This window comes from Python bivittatus, unplaced genomic scaffold (assembly GCF_059951505.1).
Source record: "Python bivittatus isolate LINGU-HERP-01145 unplaced genomic scaffold, Pbiv_v1 ctg000840_np1212, whole genome shotgun sequence".
In the NCBI taxonomy this organism is placed as follows: domain Eukaryota; kingdom Metazoa; phylum Chordata; class Lepidosauria; order Squamata; family Pythonidae; genus Python; species Python bivittatus.
This window is the reverse complement of record NW_028277113.1, coordinates 35,012,832-35,034,507: the sequence shown is the minus strand read 5'-3', so window position 1 is coordinate 35,034,507 and position 21,676 is coordinate 35,012,832. Positions and strand designations below refer to the sequence as shown.

At 38.2% G+C, this 21,676-nt stretch overlaps 1 protein-coding gene across 2 annotated transcripts in view; it reads right to left on the bottom strand.

The window, feature by feature from the left end:
- Positions 1-2,529: 2,529 nt before the first annotated feature.
- COLEC12 (collectin subfamily member 12) overlaps positions 2,530-21,676 on the bottom strand; it is a 104,480-nt gene continuing 85,333 nt past the window's right edge. Inside the window, exons 4-9 of one of the 2 annotated variants that reach the window (XM_088130754.1) lie at positions 20,273-21,319; positions 13,616-14,086; positions 12,007-12,143; positions 10,020-10,129; positions 8,498-8,643; positions 2,530-5,035 (exon numbers count right to left, since the gene is read on the bottom strand). In XM_088130754.1, coding sequence (XP_087986880.1) covers positions 5,016-5,035; positions 8,498-8,643; positions 10,020-10,129; positions 12,007-12,143; positions 13,616-14,086; positions 20,273-21,319 — 1,931 coding nt within the window. In that variant the 3' untranslated portion in view covers positions 2,530-5,015. The remainder of the gene's footprint in view (positions 5,036-8,497; positions 8,644-10,019; positions 10,130-12,006; positions 12,144-13,615; positions 14,087-20,272; positions 21,320-21,676) is intronic. The other variant, XM_088130753.1, reaches the window with a different exon arrangement.

The following is a 21,676-nucleotide window of genomic DNA, read 5'->3' as shown; positions in this document are numbered from 1 at the left end:
CAGTGGACATTTCTGTTTGTAAAAAGAGATTGTTTCTTTGACATCTAGAAATTCTGTCCTTGCCAGGTGAACAGGCAATTCAGAATGGGATAGGATACTTGGAACTTAGATGGGAGAGCTCTACTTAAATTTTAAACTCCTACTTAGAAAACCTTTAAACTATTAAGTTCTGCCTAGTTGTCTGTATGCTTTTTTCCACCTTTCTCTGTGCTTTACCTAAATATGGAGAAAAGTTCAATTTTTGTTGGGTTCATTTTCAAAATTTGTTAGAACCAGTTTGGTTCTAGTGGTTCTAGCCTAATGGTTAAGGCACCAGGCTAGAAAGCAGGAGACTGTGAGTTCTAGTCCCACCTTAGGCATGAAAGCCGGTTGGGTGACTTTGGGTCAGTCGCTCTCTCTCAACCCAGCCCACCTCACAAGGTTGCTGTTGTTGTGGGGAAAGTAGGAGGAGGAAGGAGAATTAGGTATGTTCACTGCCTTGAGTTATTTATAAAAATAATAAAGACAGGATAAAAAATCTAAAAAACAAACAAACTTGTGCTTTTCTGGGCATGGTCTGTGTACATACTTTCAATTTTTATGATTATTCTACCTACTCCTAGAACCCTAGAACGTCATATTCAGGAGGAATCCAGTTAACACCTTTTCTATCAAATTTTATTAAAAGGCATAAGGTTTCATTTTCACTTCCACTCCAGTTTAGAGTGGCTAAACTGATGCAGGAATTAAATTGGGATGACGCCTGGGGGAAGGCAGGGTGGTTAGGAAGGTGCAGGCTACACATGAGACAGGTTATGAATTAATGATTGGATCTGCTAAAAACCCACTGTGTTGAGACCTTCTGAGATGGTTCGAAATCTGTTAATGTATGTGAGTTCAGCAATCTCTCATTCAATTTTACTGGTCGAGTTTCTTTTTTCTTTTGACTTTCTTTTTTTTCCAAAATGGCTACTTTGAAATCTCTAATGGACCTAAGACTGACATCAGAACTCAAAATATCGGATATCAAAGTAGATATCAATTATTTTTGGAAAAAAGAAAGAGCCCAAAGTTTCAGGTCACCTGCCTATGCAAATAGATTATTCATGAACAATTACAATGAAATATGATTATCCTTTTTGAAACTGTTATGCAAAATCTTCATATATTGGTCTACATATGCATAATAAGCCCTTACACATACAAAATAACTTGATGTAGTTGCATTTTTTTTCTGTTATGTTTCAATATTTTTCTCTGTGTTCTATTATGATACACACACACATATACACACACACACACTCATTCAGATTAGGATGCTGGCAAGTTCTATAAGAAGGGATAGAGGCTGTATCTTGCAAGGTTATCTGAGATGAGTTTGAGGCTGTTGGTCCTAAGTAAGTAGACAAGATTCTATGAAGCTATCTGCGGTTTGTATTCCTGCCCCACCTGGTTGGTGAAAGAATCCAGGGATGTAACAGGAGGCTGTAACAAGTCAATAGTCAATGGATCCTTGGGAGAAGCAGTGGTGTGCCCTCCTTTGAAGGGAGTGGTAGTATGGTCTTTCCTCAAAATCCTATTGCTATTCCAATTGGAGAGAAGTTGACCTCTAGAACTCTCCACTGTGGGGTGCAACCAACCTCACTATGTTTAACATTTACATGAAGGCAACTGGGGAGGTCATCCATGAGTACAGAGTCAGTATCAATAGTATGGCAATGATACACAGTTCTGTAGTTCAATTCTGGGTCAAACAGGAGATGTGATCAAGATTTCATACCATTATGGGGATCCTGTTATGATCTGGCTCAAGTTTAATACCAGCACAGCACAGTGGCTTTGGGTATGGTAATCAACCAAATCCATTAACATTCCATCTTTGTTTCTGACCAGGATAGAGTTCCACAGTGGAGAGCTGACTCATAATCTGCAGGTCTATTTGGACTCACAGTTCCTGCTCAAAGAGCAGGTGGCAGCCATGGCCAAGAGACCTTTACCCATTTCCAGCTTGTGTGCCTTTTATGGCTGTTTCTGGGTCAGGAAGCTATCCTCAGTGGCTTTGTCACCATGGTTTTGATTACTGCAACATACTCTACCTTGAACTGCCCTTGAAGATCACAAGCTTCAGCTGGTCCACAATGTAATAGCTTAAGTAATGTCCTGCACAACTTGATTTATCTATGCCACACCTATATTTAGGGAGCTGCATTGGTTGCTAGTCAATTATAGGCACGTTTTAAAATGCTAGGTATCACCTTTAAAGTCACATATGACTCAGGAGCTGGCTATCTATGAGACCACCTATTCCAAGTAGCAAACTGCAAAAAAGGATTGCTCTGGGTCCCAATCTCTAGGGACTGCTGTCACTGGGGGCCACAGGGGCAGATCTTCTCTCACTGCTCCCCTTCTCTAAAACAGCATGTCCCAGAGATTAGAATCCCAGCTCTGCTATGGTTCTTAAGGACCATTAAGACTGGGTGCTTATAAAGGGCCTTTGAGAGGCTGATATGAATATTGGTTCCTCCTTCAGAAGAGGTGTTCGTCAATTTTGTTTTGACTGTTTTTAGTGGCACATTGTAATGGGCTATTTTATGGTTTTAACCATGTTACTGGACATTGGACTTTAAGTGGCTCAGAATCATTTGTGACTGGAGCAACATGTAAGCCTCAGCAAATAAATAACTCACCCGTTATCCTATTTCAAACTAATTGAGAATTTGCTTTGGTACTAGTGAAGGAGATACAGAAGGACATTAGAGATAGGAAAAAAAAGGTTTTGTATATTATTTAACTGAACAACACAGATCACAGCAACAAATTATCCTAATGTGAAAAACGTTTCAGAGGAAAAGTTACTTACTTCAATATATTCATTGTTCTGATATTTCTGACTTTATCAAACATTTTTTTTTAGGTACCCAGTTGTGTCCAGACCTGCAGCAAAATGACTGCAGATACTTATCTTAAATATAAATGTTCAAAAACAATCATAGTGTCAGTTTTACACACAAAAATCATGTAAATACTATATATGTCAACACGTGTGACTTGCCTTTTATTTTCAGTGTAATGTTATGTTAAGCACAACCCATTACTGAACACTGTGGAAGTACAGAAAGTCTTAGTACAGTGGTACCTCTACTTACGAACTTAATCCCTTCCGTGACTCTGATCACAAGTCGAGTTGGTTGAAAGTCGAAGTAAATTTTCCCATAAGGTTCAATGTAATTACCGTTAATCCGTTCCGGCGTCCGCGGACCACGCGTCAGGGGCAGAAAAATGGCCGGTGACCACGCGGCAGGGCGGAAAAATGGCCGCGGACCACGTGTCAGGGGCGGAAAATGGCCGTGGACCACGTGGAATGGGCGGAAAAATGGCCGCGGATCATGTGGAACAGGCGGAAAATGGCCGCGGACCACGTGGCAGGGCGGGAAAATGGCCGCGGACCACATGGAATGGGCAGAAAATGGCCGCAGATCCAGTTCGTAAGTCGAGGTGAGTTCGTAAGTAGAGGTAAATTTTTGGGCCCGGAGCTGGTCGTATCTCGAAAAATTTGTAAGTAGGGGCGTTCGTAAGTAGAGGTACCACTGTACTATTGTAGTATTTTTGCCAGTTGATCTACCAAACTAGATGTTGCAAGCAGATATATTGAACTTTTTCCCAATGCCTTGCATTTTGCTTTCTTCCTTTTTTCTTTCTTTTCTCCAAAGCAACTTCTTGTTGACAAACAACAGGAAACCAACTGTGGGATGGAATGGTTAACCATTTTCTGACAAGTGCTTTTCCATGTGGAAGAAAAAGCTGCAATTTGGAGGGGCTGAACTGGAGCAGAAAAAAGTCTAGTCGGGAAATGGCAGAGGCTATTGGTGTCTCCTTTTTTCCCCCCTCAGGGGTGGGTATACCAAAAGACATTAAGAACAAGTTGCACACATCTATCAGAAATATCTATTTTGGTTAAAGCCTTTATTAGTCTTAAAATCTAGTCCCCAATGCTCTGAAGCCCATTACACCAATAGAAATTGCCTACACATGAAGGAAATAAGACGAGCATAAAAACATACTTTGTATTAGGTCATGTTAGGCAGTTAGTCCACCAAGCCCTGCGTTATACTAGCTAGTAAAATTCCCCAGGGCCCTGGGCAATGTCCTTTCTTATCTCTGACTTCTTGATTATTTTAACTGGAATCAGGGAGAATGAATCAGGAATTTTCTATATGTAAAGTACATACTTTACTGGTTAATTTAATCCCTTCCTTCAAATCTATTGCTTAGACTTTCATCTCCCTGGAGTTCTGCTAGTGTAGTCAGTAAGACCAGTTCAGAAAAACAGGGATGTTTTTCCTTGGGATCATAACATTGTGCACGTTCTTACATAAAAGACTGCAAATGCAATCTAAAATCAGTTTCACAGGGTATTAAACTTGGGTAATTTATTCCAGACAATTATTTCTAGTGAATGGTAAGGAGTATCAATGATGTTTTCTTTGACTTCTATTTACTATATTTGTATAAAAAGGCAATTAAATCAATATAATAGGCAACGTTTTGTACAAAAATACAGAATTTTAAAAGTTTTAAAAAGTATATTCTATATTACTGATCAGAATTGGACTATATATATTTATATATAAAATTTATATAAATTTATACATGTATATTTATATAAATTGCCAATATTTGGGAACTCAGCAAGTGGCTGCTTTGTTTACACAGTAGCTTTGTATTTTTTTGTCTTCCTAGAGTAGTAACGTTGTAACTTGTAATCAGCTTGCTATAGTCTATTTTTTACCATAATACATCTTCTGCTTTATGACTGAGGAGAATCTACAGGTAGTTCTATCCAATTGCATTTTCAATCAACATGTTTGTGCAACAGGTTGTAAAGCCCCTGAAAAATTAGAAGATCTGGAGGACAAATTGTCCTGATGAAGTTCATTCATCAAAGTTCTCAGTGCTCCTTTTCTTAGTTGGGTGATGGTTCAGTCCCAGATGAATTTCTTTGCAAAGAAAATGTCAATCTCTTGGCCCACAACCTATTACAATCCTGGAGACTGAGCTGCAACAGGGAAGTAAAAGTAAAAAGGGTTACAAAGGCAAAACTTGGTTTTAGAAACCAGAAACCAATACCAGAACTGTAAGTTGCACTGGTGAGTATTGCTTTCCAAACCCTGTTCATATCCAATCCAAATGCAAATACAAGAATGGTAGGAAGGAAGGCATTTGATGTGAAAATCAGTGGGCACCAATTGCAGGTGAGGAAAGAAAGATCACCAGGACCATCTTCTGTCCATTGCCAATGAACCCTCAGGCCACCCGTCAGTTTCACTCTTGAAACACAGAAGTGGGAAAAAAACCCTTCCATCCGCTGATTCTTCTCTGCGGGTAATCCCTCCCTCCCATCTCCAGAGTCTCATTAATAGGCAATTTTGTCCTAAGAACTTACCTAAGTGATTGGCCATTGCTGTTAACATAATGAAATCTGGTTCTTTGGAAAGGTTGTCATATACAGTGGGGCAAAAAAGTATTTAGTCAGCCACCAATTGTGCAAGTTCTCCCACTTAAAAAGATGAGAGAGGCCTGTAATTTTCATCATAGATATACCTCAACTATGAGAGACAAAATGAGAATAAAAATCCAGAAAATCACATTGTCTGATTTTTAAAGAATTTATTTGCAAATCATGGTGGAAAATAAGTATTTGGTCACCTACAAACAAGCAAGATGTCTGGCTCTCATAGACCTGTAACTACTTCTTTAAGAGGCTCCTCTGTCCTCCACTTGTTACCTGTAGTAATGGCACCTGTTTGACCTTGTTATCAGTATAAAAGACACCTGTCCACAACCTCAAACAGTCACACTCCAAACTCCACTATGGCCAAGACCAAAGAGCTGTCAAAGGACACCAGAAACAAAATTGTAGACCTGCACCAGGCTGGGAAGACTGAATCTGCAATAGGCAAGCAGCTTGGTGTGAAGAAATCAACTGTGGGAGCAATAATTAGAAAATGGAAGACATACAAGACCACTGATAATCTCCCTCGATCTGGGGCTCCACGCAAGATCTCACCCCGTGGGGTCAAAATGATCACAAGAATGGTGAGCAAAAATCCCAGAACCACACGGGGGGACCTAGTGAATGACCTGCAGAGAGCTGGGACCAAAGTAACAAAGGCTACCATCAGTAACACACTATGGTGCCAGGGACTCAAATCCTGCAGTGCCAGACGTGTCCCCCTGCTTAAGCCAGTACATGTCTGGGCCCGTCTGAAGTTTGCTAGAGAGCATTTGGAGGATCCAGAAGAGGATTGGGAGAATGTCATATGGTCAGATGAAACCAAAGTAGAACATTTTGGTCTAAACTCAATTCATTGTGTTTGGAGGAGAGAGAATGCTGAGTTGCATCCAAAGAACACCATACCTACTGTGAAGCATGGGGGTGGAAACATCATGCTTTGGGGCTGTTTTTCTGCAAAGAGACCAGGATGACTGATTTGTGTAAAGGAAAGAATGAATGGGGCCATGTATTGTGAGATTTTGAGTGAACACCTCCTTCCATCAGCAAGGGCATTGAAGATGAAACGTGGCTGGGTCTTTCAGCATGACAATGATCCCAAACACACCGCCCGGGCAACAAAGGAGTGGCTTCGTAAGAAGCATTTCAAGGTCCTGGAGTGGCCTGGCCAGTCTCCAGATCTCAACCCCATGGAAAACCTTTGGAGGGAGTTGAAAGTCCGTGTTGCCCAGCGACAGCCCCAAAACATCACTGCTCTAGAGGAGATCTGCATGGAGGAATGGGCCAAAATACCAGCAACAGTGTGTGAAAACCTTGTGAAGACTTATAGAAAATGTTTGACCTCTGTCATTGCCAACAAAGGATATATAACAAAGTATTGAGATGAACTTTTGATATTGACCAAATACTTATTTTCCACCATGATTTGCAAATAAATTCTTTAAAAATCAGACAATGTGATTTTCTGGATTTTTTTCCCCATTTTGTGTCTCATAGTTGAGGTATACCTATGATGAAAATTACAGGCCTCTCTCATCTTTTTAAGTGGGAGAACTTGCACAATTGGTGGCTGACTAAATACTTTTTTGCCCCACTGTAGCTTAAGAAAAGACCTGTCTTTAAAACATCCTAATTGCATTGTATATTTGATAAATCAACTCAGAGGGCCAGTGAAATATAAAGTGAAATGATGTGCTGTTAATAATGTAAGGTAACTGAACAGGGGGCAGGGGAGGGATCCAATCTGGAGCAAGACTGCAATACTGACATAAAGGTCCCAAGGAACTAACTATTTTTTCTCTCTACTTCATGACTAATATCTTCCTACCTCCTATAGAAGTTATCTGCCTTGCAGGAAACAGCAAACACAAACTTATTCCTAAGAATAATTTTTCTAGATGTTATACAGAATCTTTACTTTGGTTACAGTGACTTAATAATTTAAGATATTAAAAATTCAATGAAATTTAAATACACATGAAAATTCTGCTTGAAATTTAAATTTGGAGGCTGCTAAGCTAAGGAAGGCTGATTCAAGAGTGCTTCATGTTTGCTGCTTATTTCTCACTTTCTTTTCTCCAGGAGCCCAGATAAGGATTTTTTTCCCTAATCCCATCCTTCTTGTATAGGTTAGGCTGAGAGAGGGAGGAAAGAAGAATAATTTGTCCAAAGCATCCAATGAATTTTGTAGTATGGATTTAAATATGCCCCCCTACCTCAAAACTTTGTCAATATATTAACCCAAAATTCAGACATTAAAAAGTTATATATAATCAACAATAACAAAACACAAAGGTAGACTTATATTTCATTTCTCAGTTTTTCATTTTCATGTAACATGAATGCAAAGCAGCAGGTACAGGTAAAGGGGATCTGACTCTTCATCCAATGTGCCCTGTTCTTTCATGAGGTCATAGTATATCTCCTTTAAGTTTGGTTTTTAATAATACTTCTAGTACAATAATATTTTAAGGATACTTTTATCATTATGGCTCTCTTGGTTTTTTTTTTGGTACACTGCTTTGATTTATTTTCATCAGAAAGGAAATGCATCACTAAATAGTCTTTAAAAAGCCTTCACGAACATTGGGTCCTATTGCTTATAGCTTTTCAGAATGCATATTTGAATTCTGAAGCTATGCCACTGTCTTTTAGGTGTTAACTGGAAAAAGTAAATTACTGCATTATTTTTCTTCATAATTATCTGGGCATATTTTAGAACACTGACTGCCAAATGTATGTAACATAGTAAGAGTACTGTATCTGTGTAATCCTGGAATACTTGCCAACAGTTTAAAACCTCAGTGACCTGAACCACAGAAGCAGCTGGGGAGAAGGTTTAATCTATATACAGCTACTAATAAGGACTGATTTTCAGTCCTCTTCCGAGATCTTCTATCTGTATGAACAGGGCATTCAATTTCCCCTTGTCCCAGCTGTGGAAACTTGGTTTGGTATAGGCTTTGTGGTAAATGGGAATGCATTTGATTCAAGGCTCTTGCATACCTTTTTCCATATCTTGTTCACAAATAAAACTGTTAACATCTTCACAGTGAAAGTCATTCCAGAGCCCAGCATGGATTAACCCAGCACAATCTTCCCCTGGTCCATGGCCATGTTTCCAGTTATCGGGCTGTCCGGCACTCCAGTTTCTTGCAATAAAACAGAAAATGGATCATTCCATAACCAAGCCATCATGTGACAATGTGACAGAGGAGATTAATAAATTGTGAAAACAAAACAAAAACAAAACAATCTCTCCTAAAGCAGAAAACATACTTCTTAACAAACAGTGCATGACTTTTCCTGGAAATGGAAAACAGCTGGGCTTTAGAGATGGGAATCAATTGGACAAACAGCCAAAGCTCAAAAGCCTAAAATTAGACCAAGGATTCTGTTCTGGTTTTGGACTGCACGTAGACACATGTAGACAGTGTGATCCATCAATGGGGTTGTGCTTGTTTGCTTCATCTATAGCTGCAGATGAGCTACTAAGATATAAACACACCTTCCTGTTGGATTTATATATGCATCTCCAAATCAAAATAAAAAGAATAGTTTCTTGTTATATAATCTTTAGAGAGGAATATATAACATTATCCTATCATAAACTCAAAGCACATCAACAATCATACACTGCAAGAACTATCTTATGATAGAGAGGTTTGTATAATTAGGGCTACCTGATCTGGACAGCAAACCCCAGAGCAGAGCTTCTCTGTCTCTCTGTTGCCATCTAGTGATCCTTCAGATTTCTGTAGGCTTTGTATAATATTCATTTGGGGATGTACATCCACCTAGCAAATTACACTTTGAATGGATTATGAACAATCTCTTAAAGATTTTTAGGTCCTTAATGATGCAATGGTTTAAGTTAAAAACTTGGAGATTTCATCAGGGTAAGGAGGAACTAGCCAAACACGCCAGTGACATTTCCTTAACATAAGCTCCAAGGCTCAACAGCAGTCAAACTGAGAGACTGAAGGAGAAAGTAATACTTTCATTCAATGGAAATGACAGATCTTAGTCTTCTTGATCCAGTGCTAATCCAGTGTATACCCTGATTCCAGTTCAAAAGAATTTGGCTGGTAGCAGGTTTCAATGAAAAGTGAAGACACGAGTTTGGATTCTAGCAATGATTTACATTTGATGCAATAGGGAAGAAGTCTTATTTTCTGTAATGTAATCAGTCAACTAACATGAACTCTTTCCCTACGGCATTTCTCTCTCTCTCCTCCACCCCACCCCCCGTATGTTTATATAAAATAAGGTTTAAAAAAGTCTGTGATTTCTCTACCCTAGTTTGCTACTGAATCCTGTAATTAGCATCTTAAGGTGCCTTATTATCATCTTTTATTGGTTATTCAGTAATTTTTTTCTGGCAATAAGCCTTTTGAAATCAAAGGAGAGTTAGTCTGAGTCTAAAAAAGCATTCCCTTTATAATGTTGCAGCACCATTTCCTAGTGGCAGATGTTAAGAGATCAGTTATAGCAGAAAACAGATAGTTAATGTCCTTCCTGCATTTACATATATTCTGGTATAGTTCCATCCAGCCATCGCCAGTCATCTTCCTTCACTGAGTCAGTGAGACCAATCCAGAAACTGCCTTTTGCGATAACTTGTTTTTTAAGCCATTGCTGTGAACAGAAGAAAGGACAGGTCACATTATTTCACATTCCAAGGTTTTGGCTCCCTAAACTACTTTGCGCTTTAGGACTTGAAAAGGGTGACTAAGCATAAACATGAGCGCAGAATTTAGATGGGTGAAATCCATTGGGAACTATTTCTGAGCTAATTCCATCTGATCTGACCACATTTCCAACTCATCCCTCCCTCCCAATCTCAATCCAATCTCCTCCTCATCATCCACCAAGAATTTCCTTTTCCCCACCAATTTTCTGGTTAAAGATGGTGTACTGATAGCAGCAATAGCCAGCTATGGCACATGAGGTGAAGACAGGGGCTTTTTTCTTTCCACTCTAGCAATGGAAATGCTGCAAAGTAGATTGTGAGAAATGCAGCTTCAACAGGGGCTATTTACGGCATGGTGCGCTCTGCAGCCAGAATGAAAAGGGATTATAAAAGAAGTTCGCCCTTGTTCCTTCCCCAACTTGCTGTCACAAGAGCACCAGCTCAGTAAGCGCTGACCAGGCATTTTAATTTGTACAATCCCTTGTCTGCCTCAATACAAAATGCTGTCTTTTATTATATTTATAGTGGCTCATTGTAGTAATGATGTTGATATTAATGCAGCTGTAGTTGCCCTGGAATCGGATTTTAAGATGACTAACAGAGAACTATTTCAAATAAATAGATAAACAATTTGGGGCTCTGTGGTTAGGCAGAAGGGAAGTTGGAGGTTGAAAGGAAGGGATTCTTTTCTAACTTAAATTAAAATCCAACACCTTCCCCCCAAAAGCATTTAGAAATTACAATAATCATCTCGTATGGAATGACATCCTCTGCCTTATTTCCAACAAGATCTTTTGGAAGCTCACTATTTCTATATCTGGGGCTGGAAATATTACTCTTAGTGACAGCACTGGCTGACATTTGCACACACATTGCTTTTAAGATGTCTGTTTGAGACAATTTTTTATTAGTCTTCATAGGGTCAAACTACATACTGCTTGGGAAAGAACTGTGGATGACCTTTCACCTTTGTTTTGTTATGCAGTGAAGCATAGTTATGTGGGATTGTCAGTTTGTTAAAATGACAAAATGGAAAGGAAGAAGGTATGTAAACCTTTCCCAGTCCTGCCCCCACCTCTACTCAGTCATTCTCCTAGCCTCTTTTTCTTTAGAAGAGAAAATCAATTTTTGGGGGTGGGGGGAGGTGTAACAGTGTCAGTGGAATAAGAAAGAGTGATAAATCCTGTTCTTTTCATGGACTGCTTTGAACTAACTGACAGCATCTGACAACTTCATTTCAAGAAAAATCAACATGGACTTTCAGCAGAACATTCAATCTAGATTGAATGGAAGCTGCGATAACAAGCATTGGTTGCTCCTCCATGCAAATACAGGTAGTCCTCATTTAGCAACCACAACTGGTATCGGCAACTCAGTCATTAAGCAAAGCGATCACAAAGTGAAACCATGACTATGCTTACAATCTTACTTCAGCTTTCATTTACTTTACAGACCTGCAAAGGTCGTAAATGCAAGAATTGGTGGTAAAGTTACTTTTTCATCACCCTCGTAACTGCAAATGGTTGTTAAACGAGGCAGTTGCTAAACAAGGACTACCTATAGTTTTTTGCTAACTTTTACAGTAAGACTGTCATCCCCTGATCATCCCTCCTGATTATCTTTAGTTAGATTATTATCTAACTAAATTATTATGAGACAATTCCACATATAAAATGCTTTCCGACTAGCTTGTCTAACTTAATTACCTCCTATCATTGTCAACTGGCATGGCTGGAGGTAACGATATTTGCATACAAATGTGTTCTAACCCTGCTCCTTTTTACTATTTAAATCTAACAGCATGCCAGATGGGATTCTATACCTGTTCCTCTTTGCTATTAATGAAAACCAAATGTGACGATTTCTCTTCACAGAAAAGTTTTGCATCTTCAAAAATGGCTCTTTCATTTGAAAAGTAGTAACAGCTGTCTGAAAAATTCTTCCAGTAAACAGGACAACCTGTAACATGAAACACTTGCAATAAATCCCTGTGAGAATGAAAACTTAACCCCCCTCAAAAATAAGGGCTCTGAACAGTTTGAAAATGATTGAGAAATGCTTCAGACCTCATGTGAGCACAGCACCTCCCTGCTGTATATTAAGGCAGCCTAACTTTTTCTAGGCTTCAGTATGGGCCTGAAAAAAGATGCTCTACTTTAAGAATCAACCCATTAAAATTAATCTACTGTTAAAACAGCAGCATCTTTTTTTTCAAACTCACACAGAAGCCTGAGAAAAGATGCACCAGCTTTAAGCAATAGCAGGGACTCACTGTGCTCACGTGAAATCTAAAAGACGACTTCAGAATTACTCTTGGAGCACCCAGAACCCTACTAGATAAAGTTTTGAACAACAGTTCTCTAATCATTAGGAGCCATGCAATTTGAAAAAATGATTATCCATTCAGAATATTGTTGAAATGGAATTTCCATTACTGATAGTTGCAGCCATCTTTTTCTATCAAACTGGCCTTCATTTCTAGTTTATAATAAAAAAAAAAGAGGGCACAGTTTAACAATATGTTTACAGGATAAATTTTGAAAAGCAGCCAGAACTTTTCCTGTATCAAAACCATTCTTCTAATACCATTCTGTTTGGATACAAAAAGTGAAACAATTAATGACTAACAATGAGATCTGAACAATCCTACAAAATTACTTATGAAGTTCTAATAGCAACACTGGAGATAAACCATATTTTGTCCATTTTTTCCATATAATACATAGCTTTGTTTTCCCAGTGCTTGCCATTATTACAAGGGACAAATATCAGTCCTGCATATATGTATGTGGTACACAAAACGTAGAAATCATTTTGTGAATTAAAAACTAAGGGGGGAAGAAACTCCAGTGAAGACTCAGGATGCTCAGTGACCTTTAGATATCACAGAGCATAGGTGTCAATGGAGGGAGGAGAAAAAAAGGAAAAGATGGGGAGGAACTGGCCTGCTTGAGCTTCTAATGTTTTTTAATATGTTTTAACAGTACAAAATACTAGTTGTGTCGAGGGTTAAAATTCCTTGCCGCCTTCTTCACATTACAGAGAGAAGCTTTAGAAGGTGAATGAGAGAGAGAAAAAAAGAAACGGATTTTATGGCCCCAGGCCTCTCTGTGTGATGTGATAGATTAACTGTCTGAACCCAAGCAGTAACTACTCTGAAACAGAATGGGAGGAATTCTGGGGAAAAAGAAGAGTTGCTTTTCTGTTCCTTCTTAGAACCGTCATCTGGACCCATGGATTCAAAGAGTATGATGTTCATTTCAAGCTGGTTGGAGGCTTGAAAAAATATAGGCTGCAAACTTTCACTGCAATATGTACACAGAGTACAATCCAATGCAATAGTCAACAGAGTTTCAAACTACACTTTTATACATTGGTAATAAATATACAGTGAGGCATGCAGACAGATAGTATGTGTGTTAGCAGCTTACCGTTAGTTTCACTTTGTAGCGCCACAGGTATTCCTGGACCTGATGGTCCAGGAGGACCAGGCTCACCTGGAAGACCACGTAGTCCAGGTACACCTGGCAGACCAGGCAATCCACGAGCACCAGGTACTCCTGGTTCACCAACAACTCCTTGAAGACCTTGGGGTCCAGGTGGGCCCTGTGGGCCTGGGGGCCCATCTTTGCCAGGTGATCCAGGGAGCCCTGGATCTCCACTAGGACCAGGCAGCCCACTCTTCCCAGTAGAACCTCTCTGGCCTTTAGATCCAGGTGAACCTCTGGAACCTTTCCCACCTTTTTCACCTGGTGGTCCAGGTAGGCCACTTGGTCCTTTTTCACCTTGAGGTCCTGGAGGTCCTGGTTCACCTTTTTCTCCTTTTGGTCCTTTGGGCCCAGTAAGTCCAACTGGACCTTGGGGTCCTCTGTCACCTTTGGGCCCTCTTGGACCTGGAGGGCCTACAATAACATGAACATGTAGAGAAAATTAGAAAAATAATGAAATAGTATAATATCATACAAATAATGAACTGAAGTACATCGTAGTACTAAGAACATATTTGCACTTTATATTTACATCAATTTTTAACTCTTTTTAAAAGTAGTGGGTTCCTCCAAAGAACTCAAGAAAACTTAACCTGTCAGTATGCCTTTATCACAAAATAAGTCAACAGAAAACTAAATCTAGACCCTAAAATGATTTTAAGTAGATGATTACAGCTTCCTTAAAAGATTAAGGAAATTGTCCAAGTTTGTTTAGTATTGTTTAATTTAAGTTGTTTACATGAATCAGTGTTGCATCAAAGAATCTACAAAATCTTATTAGAACATTCTATTGTTTATATTTTTATTATTTTAAGAAATATATCAAGGGTGATTCAATGCCCATATTTCACTTTTTTTCCTAGCTTTTCTATCCATTACAGTCACAGGTTAAACAAAGCAAATATGCTTAACTTTCCCAGTTATGAGAGACATATTTATAGAAGAAAGTTTAAAAAATGGTGGAACTATTATAAAATTCATATTCAAGGAAAATCTTTATTAGGTAAAATAAAAAGTATTAAAACTATTGGAAAAGTTTTAAAAACCTCTATATCTTTTTATGTTCTCTGCCTGATGGATATCTAGAGATCATAAAAAGGCAGAAATCTCAATTTCATGAAACTGAAAGGAAACTATCACTGACTGCAGTTTTTGGAAGTTGCACTGAATAAATTAAAAATATCTCCTTTTCATGAAATTGTCAACAAAAAAGAATCTACTTACCAGGAAAAAAAAACTTTTGCTAAGTGTCTTCACAACATTGGGTTGTTTTTTAGATAGTGACAAATTCTATTTATAATATATGCACAATGCAATATATACCTGACTGTAGGGTTGTAAAAAACCATAGTAGTAGAAAGCTTAGAAATGTAAGATGTTATATACCATATTTTTCCGTCTATAAGACGATACTTTTTTCTAAAATCGTTACACTAAAAATTGAAGGATGTCTTATGCAAGGAAGTAAGCCAAGGAGAGAACTGCACGGTTACGAAACTGCCCATACTTTGTCTCTGCAAACAGGCTTCCTCCAATCATGAGCCTTATGTAACTGACGTCAGCTGATGCTGAACAAACCAATTGGAACACATCCCGTTGGAGGTGGAAAGCGTGTAGGCAGTGTGCAGATGAGACAGGGACCGGTAATGTCAGAGCATTCTGAGCCCATAAAGATGTTGGAAAATAAAAAAATAAATAAGCAAATGTCTTACTCTGCAAAATTCAAACTGAATGTAATCAATTATGCAAAAGAGCATGGAAATAGAGCTGCAGAGAGACAGTTTGGACCTCCTCCCATTGAGTGTAGGTAAATGTTACCTAATTACTAAATAAAAATGTGTTCTGCTTTATCTTTAAAATATTGATTTCTTAATTTTGGGTTCGAAAAGTGGGGGTTGTCTTATACATGGGGGCGTCTTATTAACGGAAAAATACGGTATTTGCAGAAGAAAACAGAACAATAATAATGATTGACAATATATATGAAATACAAAAAGACATACCAAACACTCAGGACCAGTTCTGACAGGATATGTGTTTCCTACTTTTAGCGCTAAACAGATGACCTTTTAACACTTTTTGATGATTTAACATAAAGCCTATTTCAGTATGCGTTTCCCTATTATAGCAGAGATTCCGCTCTTGAAGTTGTTTAAAAAGGGAATTTCTCATTAAAGTTCTCTCCATGTGTCAGAGACATACCCAAGGACTGTCACGTCCAGGGTTGCTGCTTCTGGCAGGAAAGGTCAAAGCACCCTCTTTTTATTTTTCAGTAGCTAGGCTAAAGGGAAAAGTCCTTGTTAGGCAGCTAAGATACAACACAAGTATGGAGACTAGGGTATGTCAGGAAGTTCAGCCTAAGTAGTTGCAGCCTAATACAATGATCTTGTATTGGGCGACAGTGGAAAAAAAGAGACCTGCCAGTAACATAAGATAAAATTATTCCACCTTCCAGCTTGTAACATAAACCACTGATGCAAACATCAAAGCAAGAGCACCTAAGCCTTATCCACCCAGAATGCAAATGTAGTTAGGTATAGGCTGGAAGGTATAAGCATTAGGTGAAGAAAGCTGGGTTGAAAATAACACTCAATGAGTGCTCATAAATGGAGTGAGTATTATTCAGCATTTTTATTAGTTATCTGGATGAGGAGATAAATGGAACACTTAAAATATTTGTAGATCACACAGAAGTGGACGGGACATCTACTTTCCTGGAAGACTAAAATAAAATTTGAAATAATAGGTTAGACAGATAGGCTGAAAATAATAGGATGCAATTTAAGAGAGACAAATTCAAAGTTATGGATTCAGGAAAAGAAATCAAATGCTCAAGTACCGGATGGGGAATAACTGGCTTACAAAGATCTTGGAGTAATAGTTGATTGCACAGTGAGTATGAGTCAATAATATATTGAGAATGCAAAGAAGCAAATGCAATTTTAGGCTGCATCAAATGAAGTATAGTTTTCAAGTCATAGGAAAGATTACTTCTCTTTCTTTCCTTTGGCAGTCCCACCATGGCTATTTTGTCCAGCTCTGGACACCAGACTTTAAAACGGATTCAAGTGAATTGGACAAACATGGATTAGAAACCAAGTCTTATAAAGAGAGATTGAAGGAACTAAGAATGTTTGGCTTTGATGAGAAAAGGTTGAGTGGGGATACGATAGCACTCTTCAGTAAATGAAAGGATATAACCCAGAAGAATATTAAAATTTTTCTCTATTGTTCCAGAGTGCATGATACAAAATAATGGATGCAAATTACAAGAAGGTAGATGTTGATAAAATTGTTCCTAACAGTAAGAACAATTTGAAAGTGGACTTTCAAGAGATGGGGTGGGCTACCCTTCACCCCTCACTAGCAGAGGCTAAACACTATTTAACTCTTCTTGAACACATCTACTGAAGGGAAGCCAGGCTGGTGTTGGTGTTAAGGTGTTGGATTAGGACTGGGTAAAACCCAAGTTCAAGTCCAGCCTCAGGTATTGAAGTTCCTGGGTTGTTTGAGACCAGTCACTCAGCTCAATTCCTCACAGGGTTGTTGTGGGGAAAATGAAATATAGAGTGCTATGTATACCTCCTTGAGCTTCAAGGGGAAAGGCAAAGATATAACAAGTAAATAAATATCTGTCTTAATTTGGATTCCTGCTTGAGGAGTGGACAGACTTGATGACCTAAATAACAATTCTCATCTAAGATACTTCATTGTAATCAGTAAACCAAAATGTTAGATCAATCCAAACATATAATGGGCCAGTTTTAACTTGCATTTATTTTTTAAACTGAGCTGTTTGGGGAATGGTGTTATAGTAACTAGTATTGTAACTAATACAGTATTGTACCTCCTTACTAGAAACTGGCATCTTAGAGCTGATAATAATTTATTCAATTGTTAGATTATGTTTTAGAAATGAGTTCCAAAAGAAAACAAAACATTTAAATTCTGTGTGGATGCGAGAAGATTTGTACACGACAGTTAAAAAAAAAGTTGAATAGAGGAATATGAACTTGGGAATAGCAAAAACCAAGCGCTAAGAGAAAGAAGAATTTGTACAATCTATACTAGGTTAATAACACATTTTCATATAATCTGTATTAGACTATACAACAAATAGCTTGTAGTCTACACCACTGTTTCTCAACAAGTTGTATACAGTACAACAGCAGTCTAAGAGAGATGCATTTCCCTTCCCAAATCATGAAAGAGGTCAAGAGAGAAAAGTAGTCAGAGAAGGCAGGCAGAGTTGCTAGCCTACAGCTGAAAAGTATTGAGGCAAAGAAACTCAGCGTTTTCACAGTGTTTCCTGGAGTCCAGGATTGGAGCAGCCTTTTTGATGCCAAAATAACATTTATGCTAGTTTGTTCCCTCTTTTTTTAACCCTTTTTAAAAACTTTTTAAAACTGTTTGCTTATTTATATATATATATTTTGGCTTAAAGAAAGACTTTCCAGATTGGCAAATGCTGCTTCAGCCCCAATGAGCTCACTCATTATTCTACCATTATAGCAGGAAGTTCAACAGTATTGCTGCAATGTTTAAGTCCTTAAACATACTATAACAGATACATATACAGGTAGTCCTCAATTTACAACCATTCATTTAGTGACCCTTTGAAGTTACAATGGTGGTGAAAAAAGTGACTTACAACTGGTCCTTGCACTTACGACTATCACAGCATCCTTGCAGTCACGTGATCAAAATTTGGGCGCTTGGTAACTGGCATGTATTTATGACAGTTACTGCATCCCAGGGTTACGGGATCACCACTTGCAACCTTCCCAGCCAGCTTCCGACAAGCAAAATCAGTGAGGAACCACATGATCCACTTAACAACCATGGTGATTCACTTAAGGACCACCTTATTTAATGACTGTACTGCTTAACAACAAATTTTCTGGTCCCTATTGTGGTCGTAAGTCGAGGACTACCTGTAGTAACAGAATACTTGTAAACATACATGTCATTTTCAGAAAAGGTAGACTTTTGGTTCATATGTTGGAGGACCCAGGTTGTTTGATACAGAAGTGTGAAAACCACTGGTCTAGACTACTGCAGTTAATACTGTTTGAATGAAATGCTGACATTTGTGTAACTGTTTCTATGCTGCTTTGAAGAAACATCCATATTTCATCACTTGTCCAATTGTTCTTCCATTATTACTAGATCCTCCTTCTTTAGCTTTGTAACCATCACTACATTTTATGCTTCCAAATTCCATAGTTAAACTACATGTGTTTCTTTATATAACCCTATGATTTTTTAAAATTCTGGAACAAAACTTCCAACTGACTGAGGAAATGAATTAAACATCTTTGGTTAGGCTATGTTGACAGAAGGAAAGGATGAATGTTTCATGGTTGTACAAGCTTTGAATAGGTGTTGTTATTTCCAGAATGTCTGAACGGAGCACTGCCTCAAAGCTGCTTTGCAAAGCAATGTGCTTCCCTCCTCTTAAGAGCAAACCAAGCATGTTGGATCTTGTTCTGCCAAAGACTGCTTGGAGCAGCCTCTGAGCGCGCTAAAGGTTTTCTAGGTTGCATAGCTTCAGTGAATGCTGCAGGCAATTCCAAGACTGCCCAGTCTATAAGACCTTCAGCCAGTATTGAGGAAAAGGTGAAGAGAAGCCGCCTCTGCAGCACTGCCCTGAGATCATTCCAGATCAACCAAATTGCTTCATTAAAGGAGCAATTCATCAGGTCATCTCTTTACTTCAGTGAAGCAAATCACAATGTCTATGCAGGGCAAATATCTTTCTTCACACGAAACTAAGTTTGCATAGATGTAATGTTTTTCTAATTCCTATCATTGTTACAGATCTTCAAAATAAATCCCTCAAATAAATATGTCTTAAAATGTAACGCTCTGCTCACTGAAACTTGCAAGCCTGACCTACAGTTCAGCTCCAAATTCAAATGTCACTTATACTATCTGTAAATAAAAGCCATGTGCCTTGTTAACTGAGGTTGTGTTATATAAGCTTCAATAATAATATAAATAATGTTCTGAAAAATAGGATTTTGAGATTAACAAATTTATATTAATGAATTATCAGGCAAAGAACCACCTGTAAATCTAATATTAAAGAAAACAAGGTCCCTTCTCTAAGTCATTCTTAAAACTGTAAATAGCATTACATAGTAAATGCAGCATGTAGAATTTAAAATTGTTTTAGGGATATGTGACTGTTTTGAATATTTTGATATTTTTAAATTTTATTTATTTAAATAATTTATATGGCCACTCATCTCACAACAGTGACTCTGGGTGACATACAAGGATTAAAATATTATTTCTGACATGAGAAAACAGAAGCTCTAACAAATCTGAGAAGCTTGCCCACTGTTTCTCCCTACCCTAGTGTTCTGTCACTACTATTCCCTTTTCTCATTGTTTTTTCCTTCTTGCAAGACTTAATTGTGCTACTCCCTTTCTGCCCACGCATTGCAGGAAAGCCAGGAAGTGGAGTGATGTGCTCACCATATTTATTTTCCTACAATGCCTCTGAAATCCACATGGAGCCCTGAGGTAACCTGGGCAATTTAAAAAACACATACCAATATCTATTTTGGAAAAGTCATCCAAAACGTTCCTTACCTTGTAGTATTGTGAAATTTTTAATCAGCTGACCATGTTTAGAATCTACCAGCTTCATTTCTTCCATTATTACTGATAAATTGGCTACTTCAATATCTAACCGTGTCCTCAACACATCCTGTTGCATCCTTAGAGTAGTAGCATCGAAACGAATATTTGCTAATGTGTTGTTCATAAAAGTCAGCTCATCTGTATGTTTACTAAGAGTATCTGTGCATGTTGTCCTGACATCATTGAGATTGCTGGTTAGTGTCCGTAAGCGATGGGCAGTGTAGCTAATATTACCAATAATGTTGACAATATCTGTCTCAAAGCTATTAAACTGGTCTTCTTGCTGGTTAAATCTGGCAGATGTTCTGTTTTCATATTCTTTATGGTATTCTTGGAGATCCTTCAAACTTTGTTCATTGGCTTGAGCAACAGTAGTGATATTCTCCATCTGTCCACTGAATGAGTTCAGCTGACTGCTCATATCCTCAAGTGTAACTTTATTAGTTTTGGTCATAACTGAATTGTTAGTTGCTAATACTTGCAAATTATGCACTTTCTCTTTAAGCCAATCAGTGTCCTTCCGTGCTTGGAGGGCAACCTGCTGAAGGTTTTGAAAGTCATTTTTGATTTTTTGGATAGCCTGACTTGTATCATCCACAGATCTCTGCAAAGCACTGATAAGATTTCTTTGCTGAACCTGTGTCCGGTTAAGATTATTTAGATTCATTATAACAACGTTATGTGAGTGCATTTGGCTTTGCAAAGTTGTTTGAATGTCACTTGTGTCTTGCTGGAGATCACTGATGTAGCCATTGTAAGATTGAAGAGTTTTGTTGATACTGTTGATCGTGAAAGAATTGCTATCCAAAATATCATTCATTTGGCTTTGCCTGCCATTTAACACACTACCAGATTCTTGTAACTTCTCCAGTGTATTTTTGTCCTTCGCAGTTTTCTCTGAAATCTCATGAAGTTGCTGGCGGAGAGCTGAGATATCAGCTTTGAAGCTTGAAAGCTCTGTGCTTGTGCTTATGGCTTTCTCTTCAGCTTGGTAATCTGAAAGAAGCAGGAAAATGATATATGTTCACATTTGTTACTTATCAGAAGAACAGTTTAACAGAGTTTATTTCATTATAAAAACAGAAGAATAAGCCAATATGTAAACAAACATATTTTGGGGATTGCTAATAAACATTGTGTATGTGTTAGGAAATTCTCTATTAATACAAATTAGTTTCTATTAACAAAGCTGGAGGAAGGGTCATTGCAAAATAGAAAAGTAAAGGCATACAAAAAGCATACGAATTCCCTTTTATGAGTAAACCTAGCTTAATATAATCTGTTCTCACTATCAGAAACTCACCACGGTCTCATACAAGAAGAAAGCTGTCCTGTTGCATGTTTCCAGAAGGG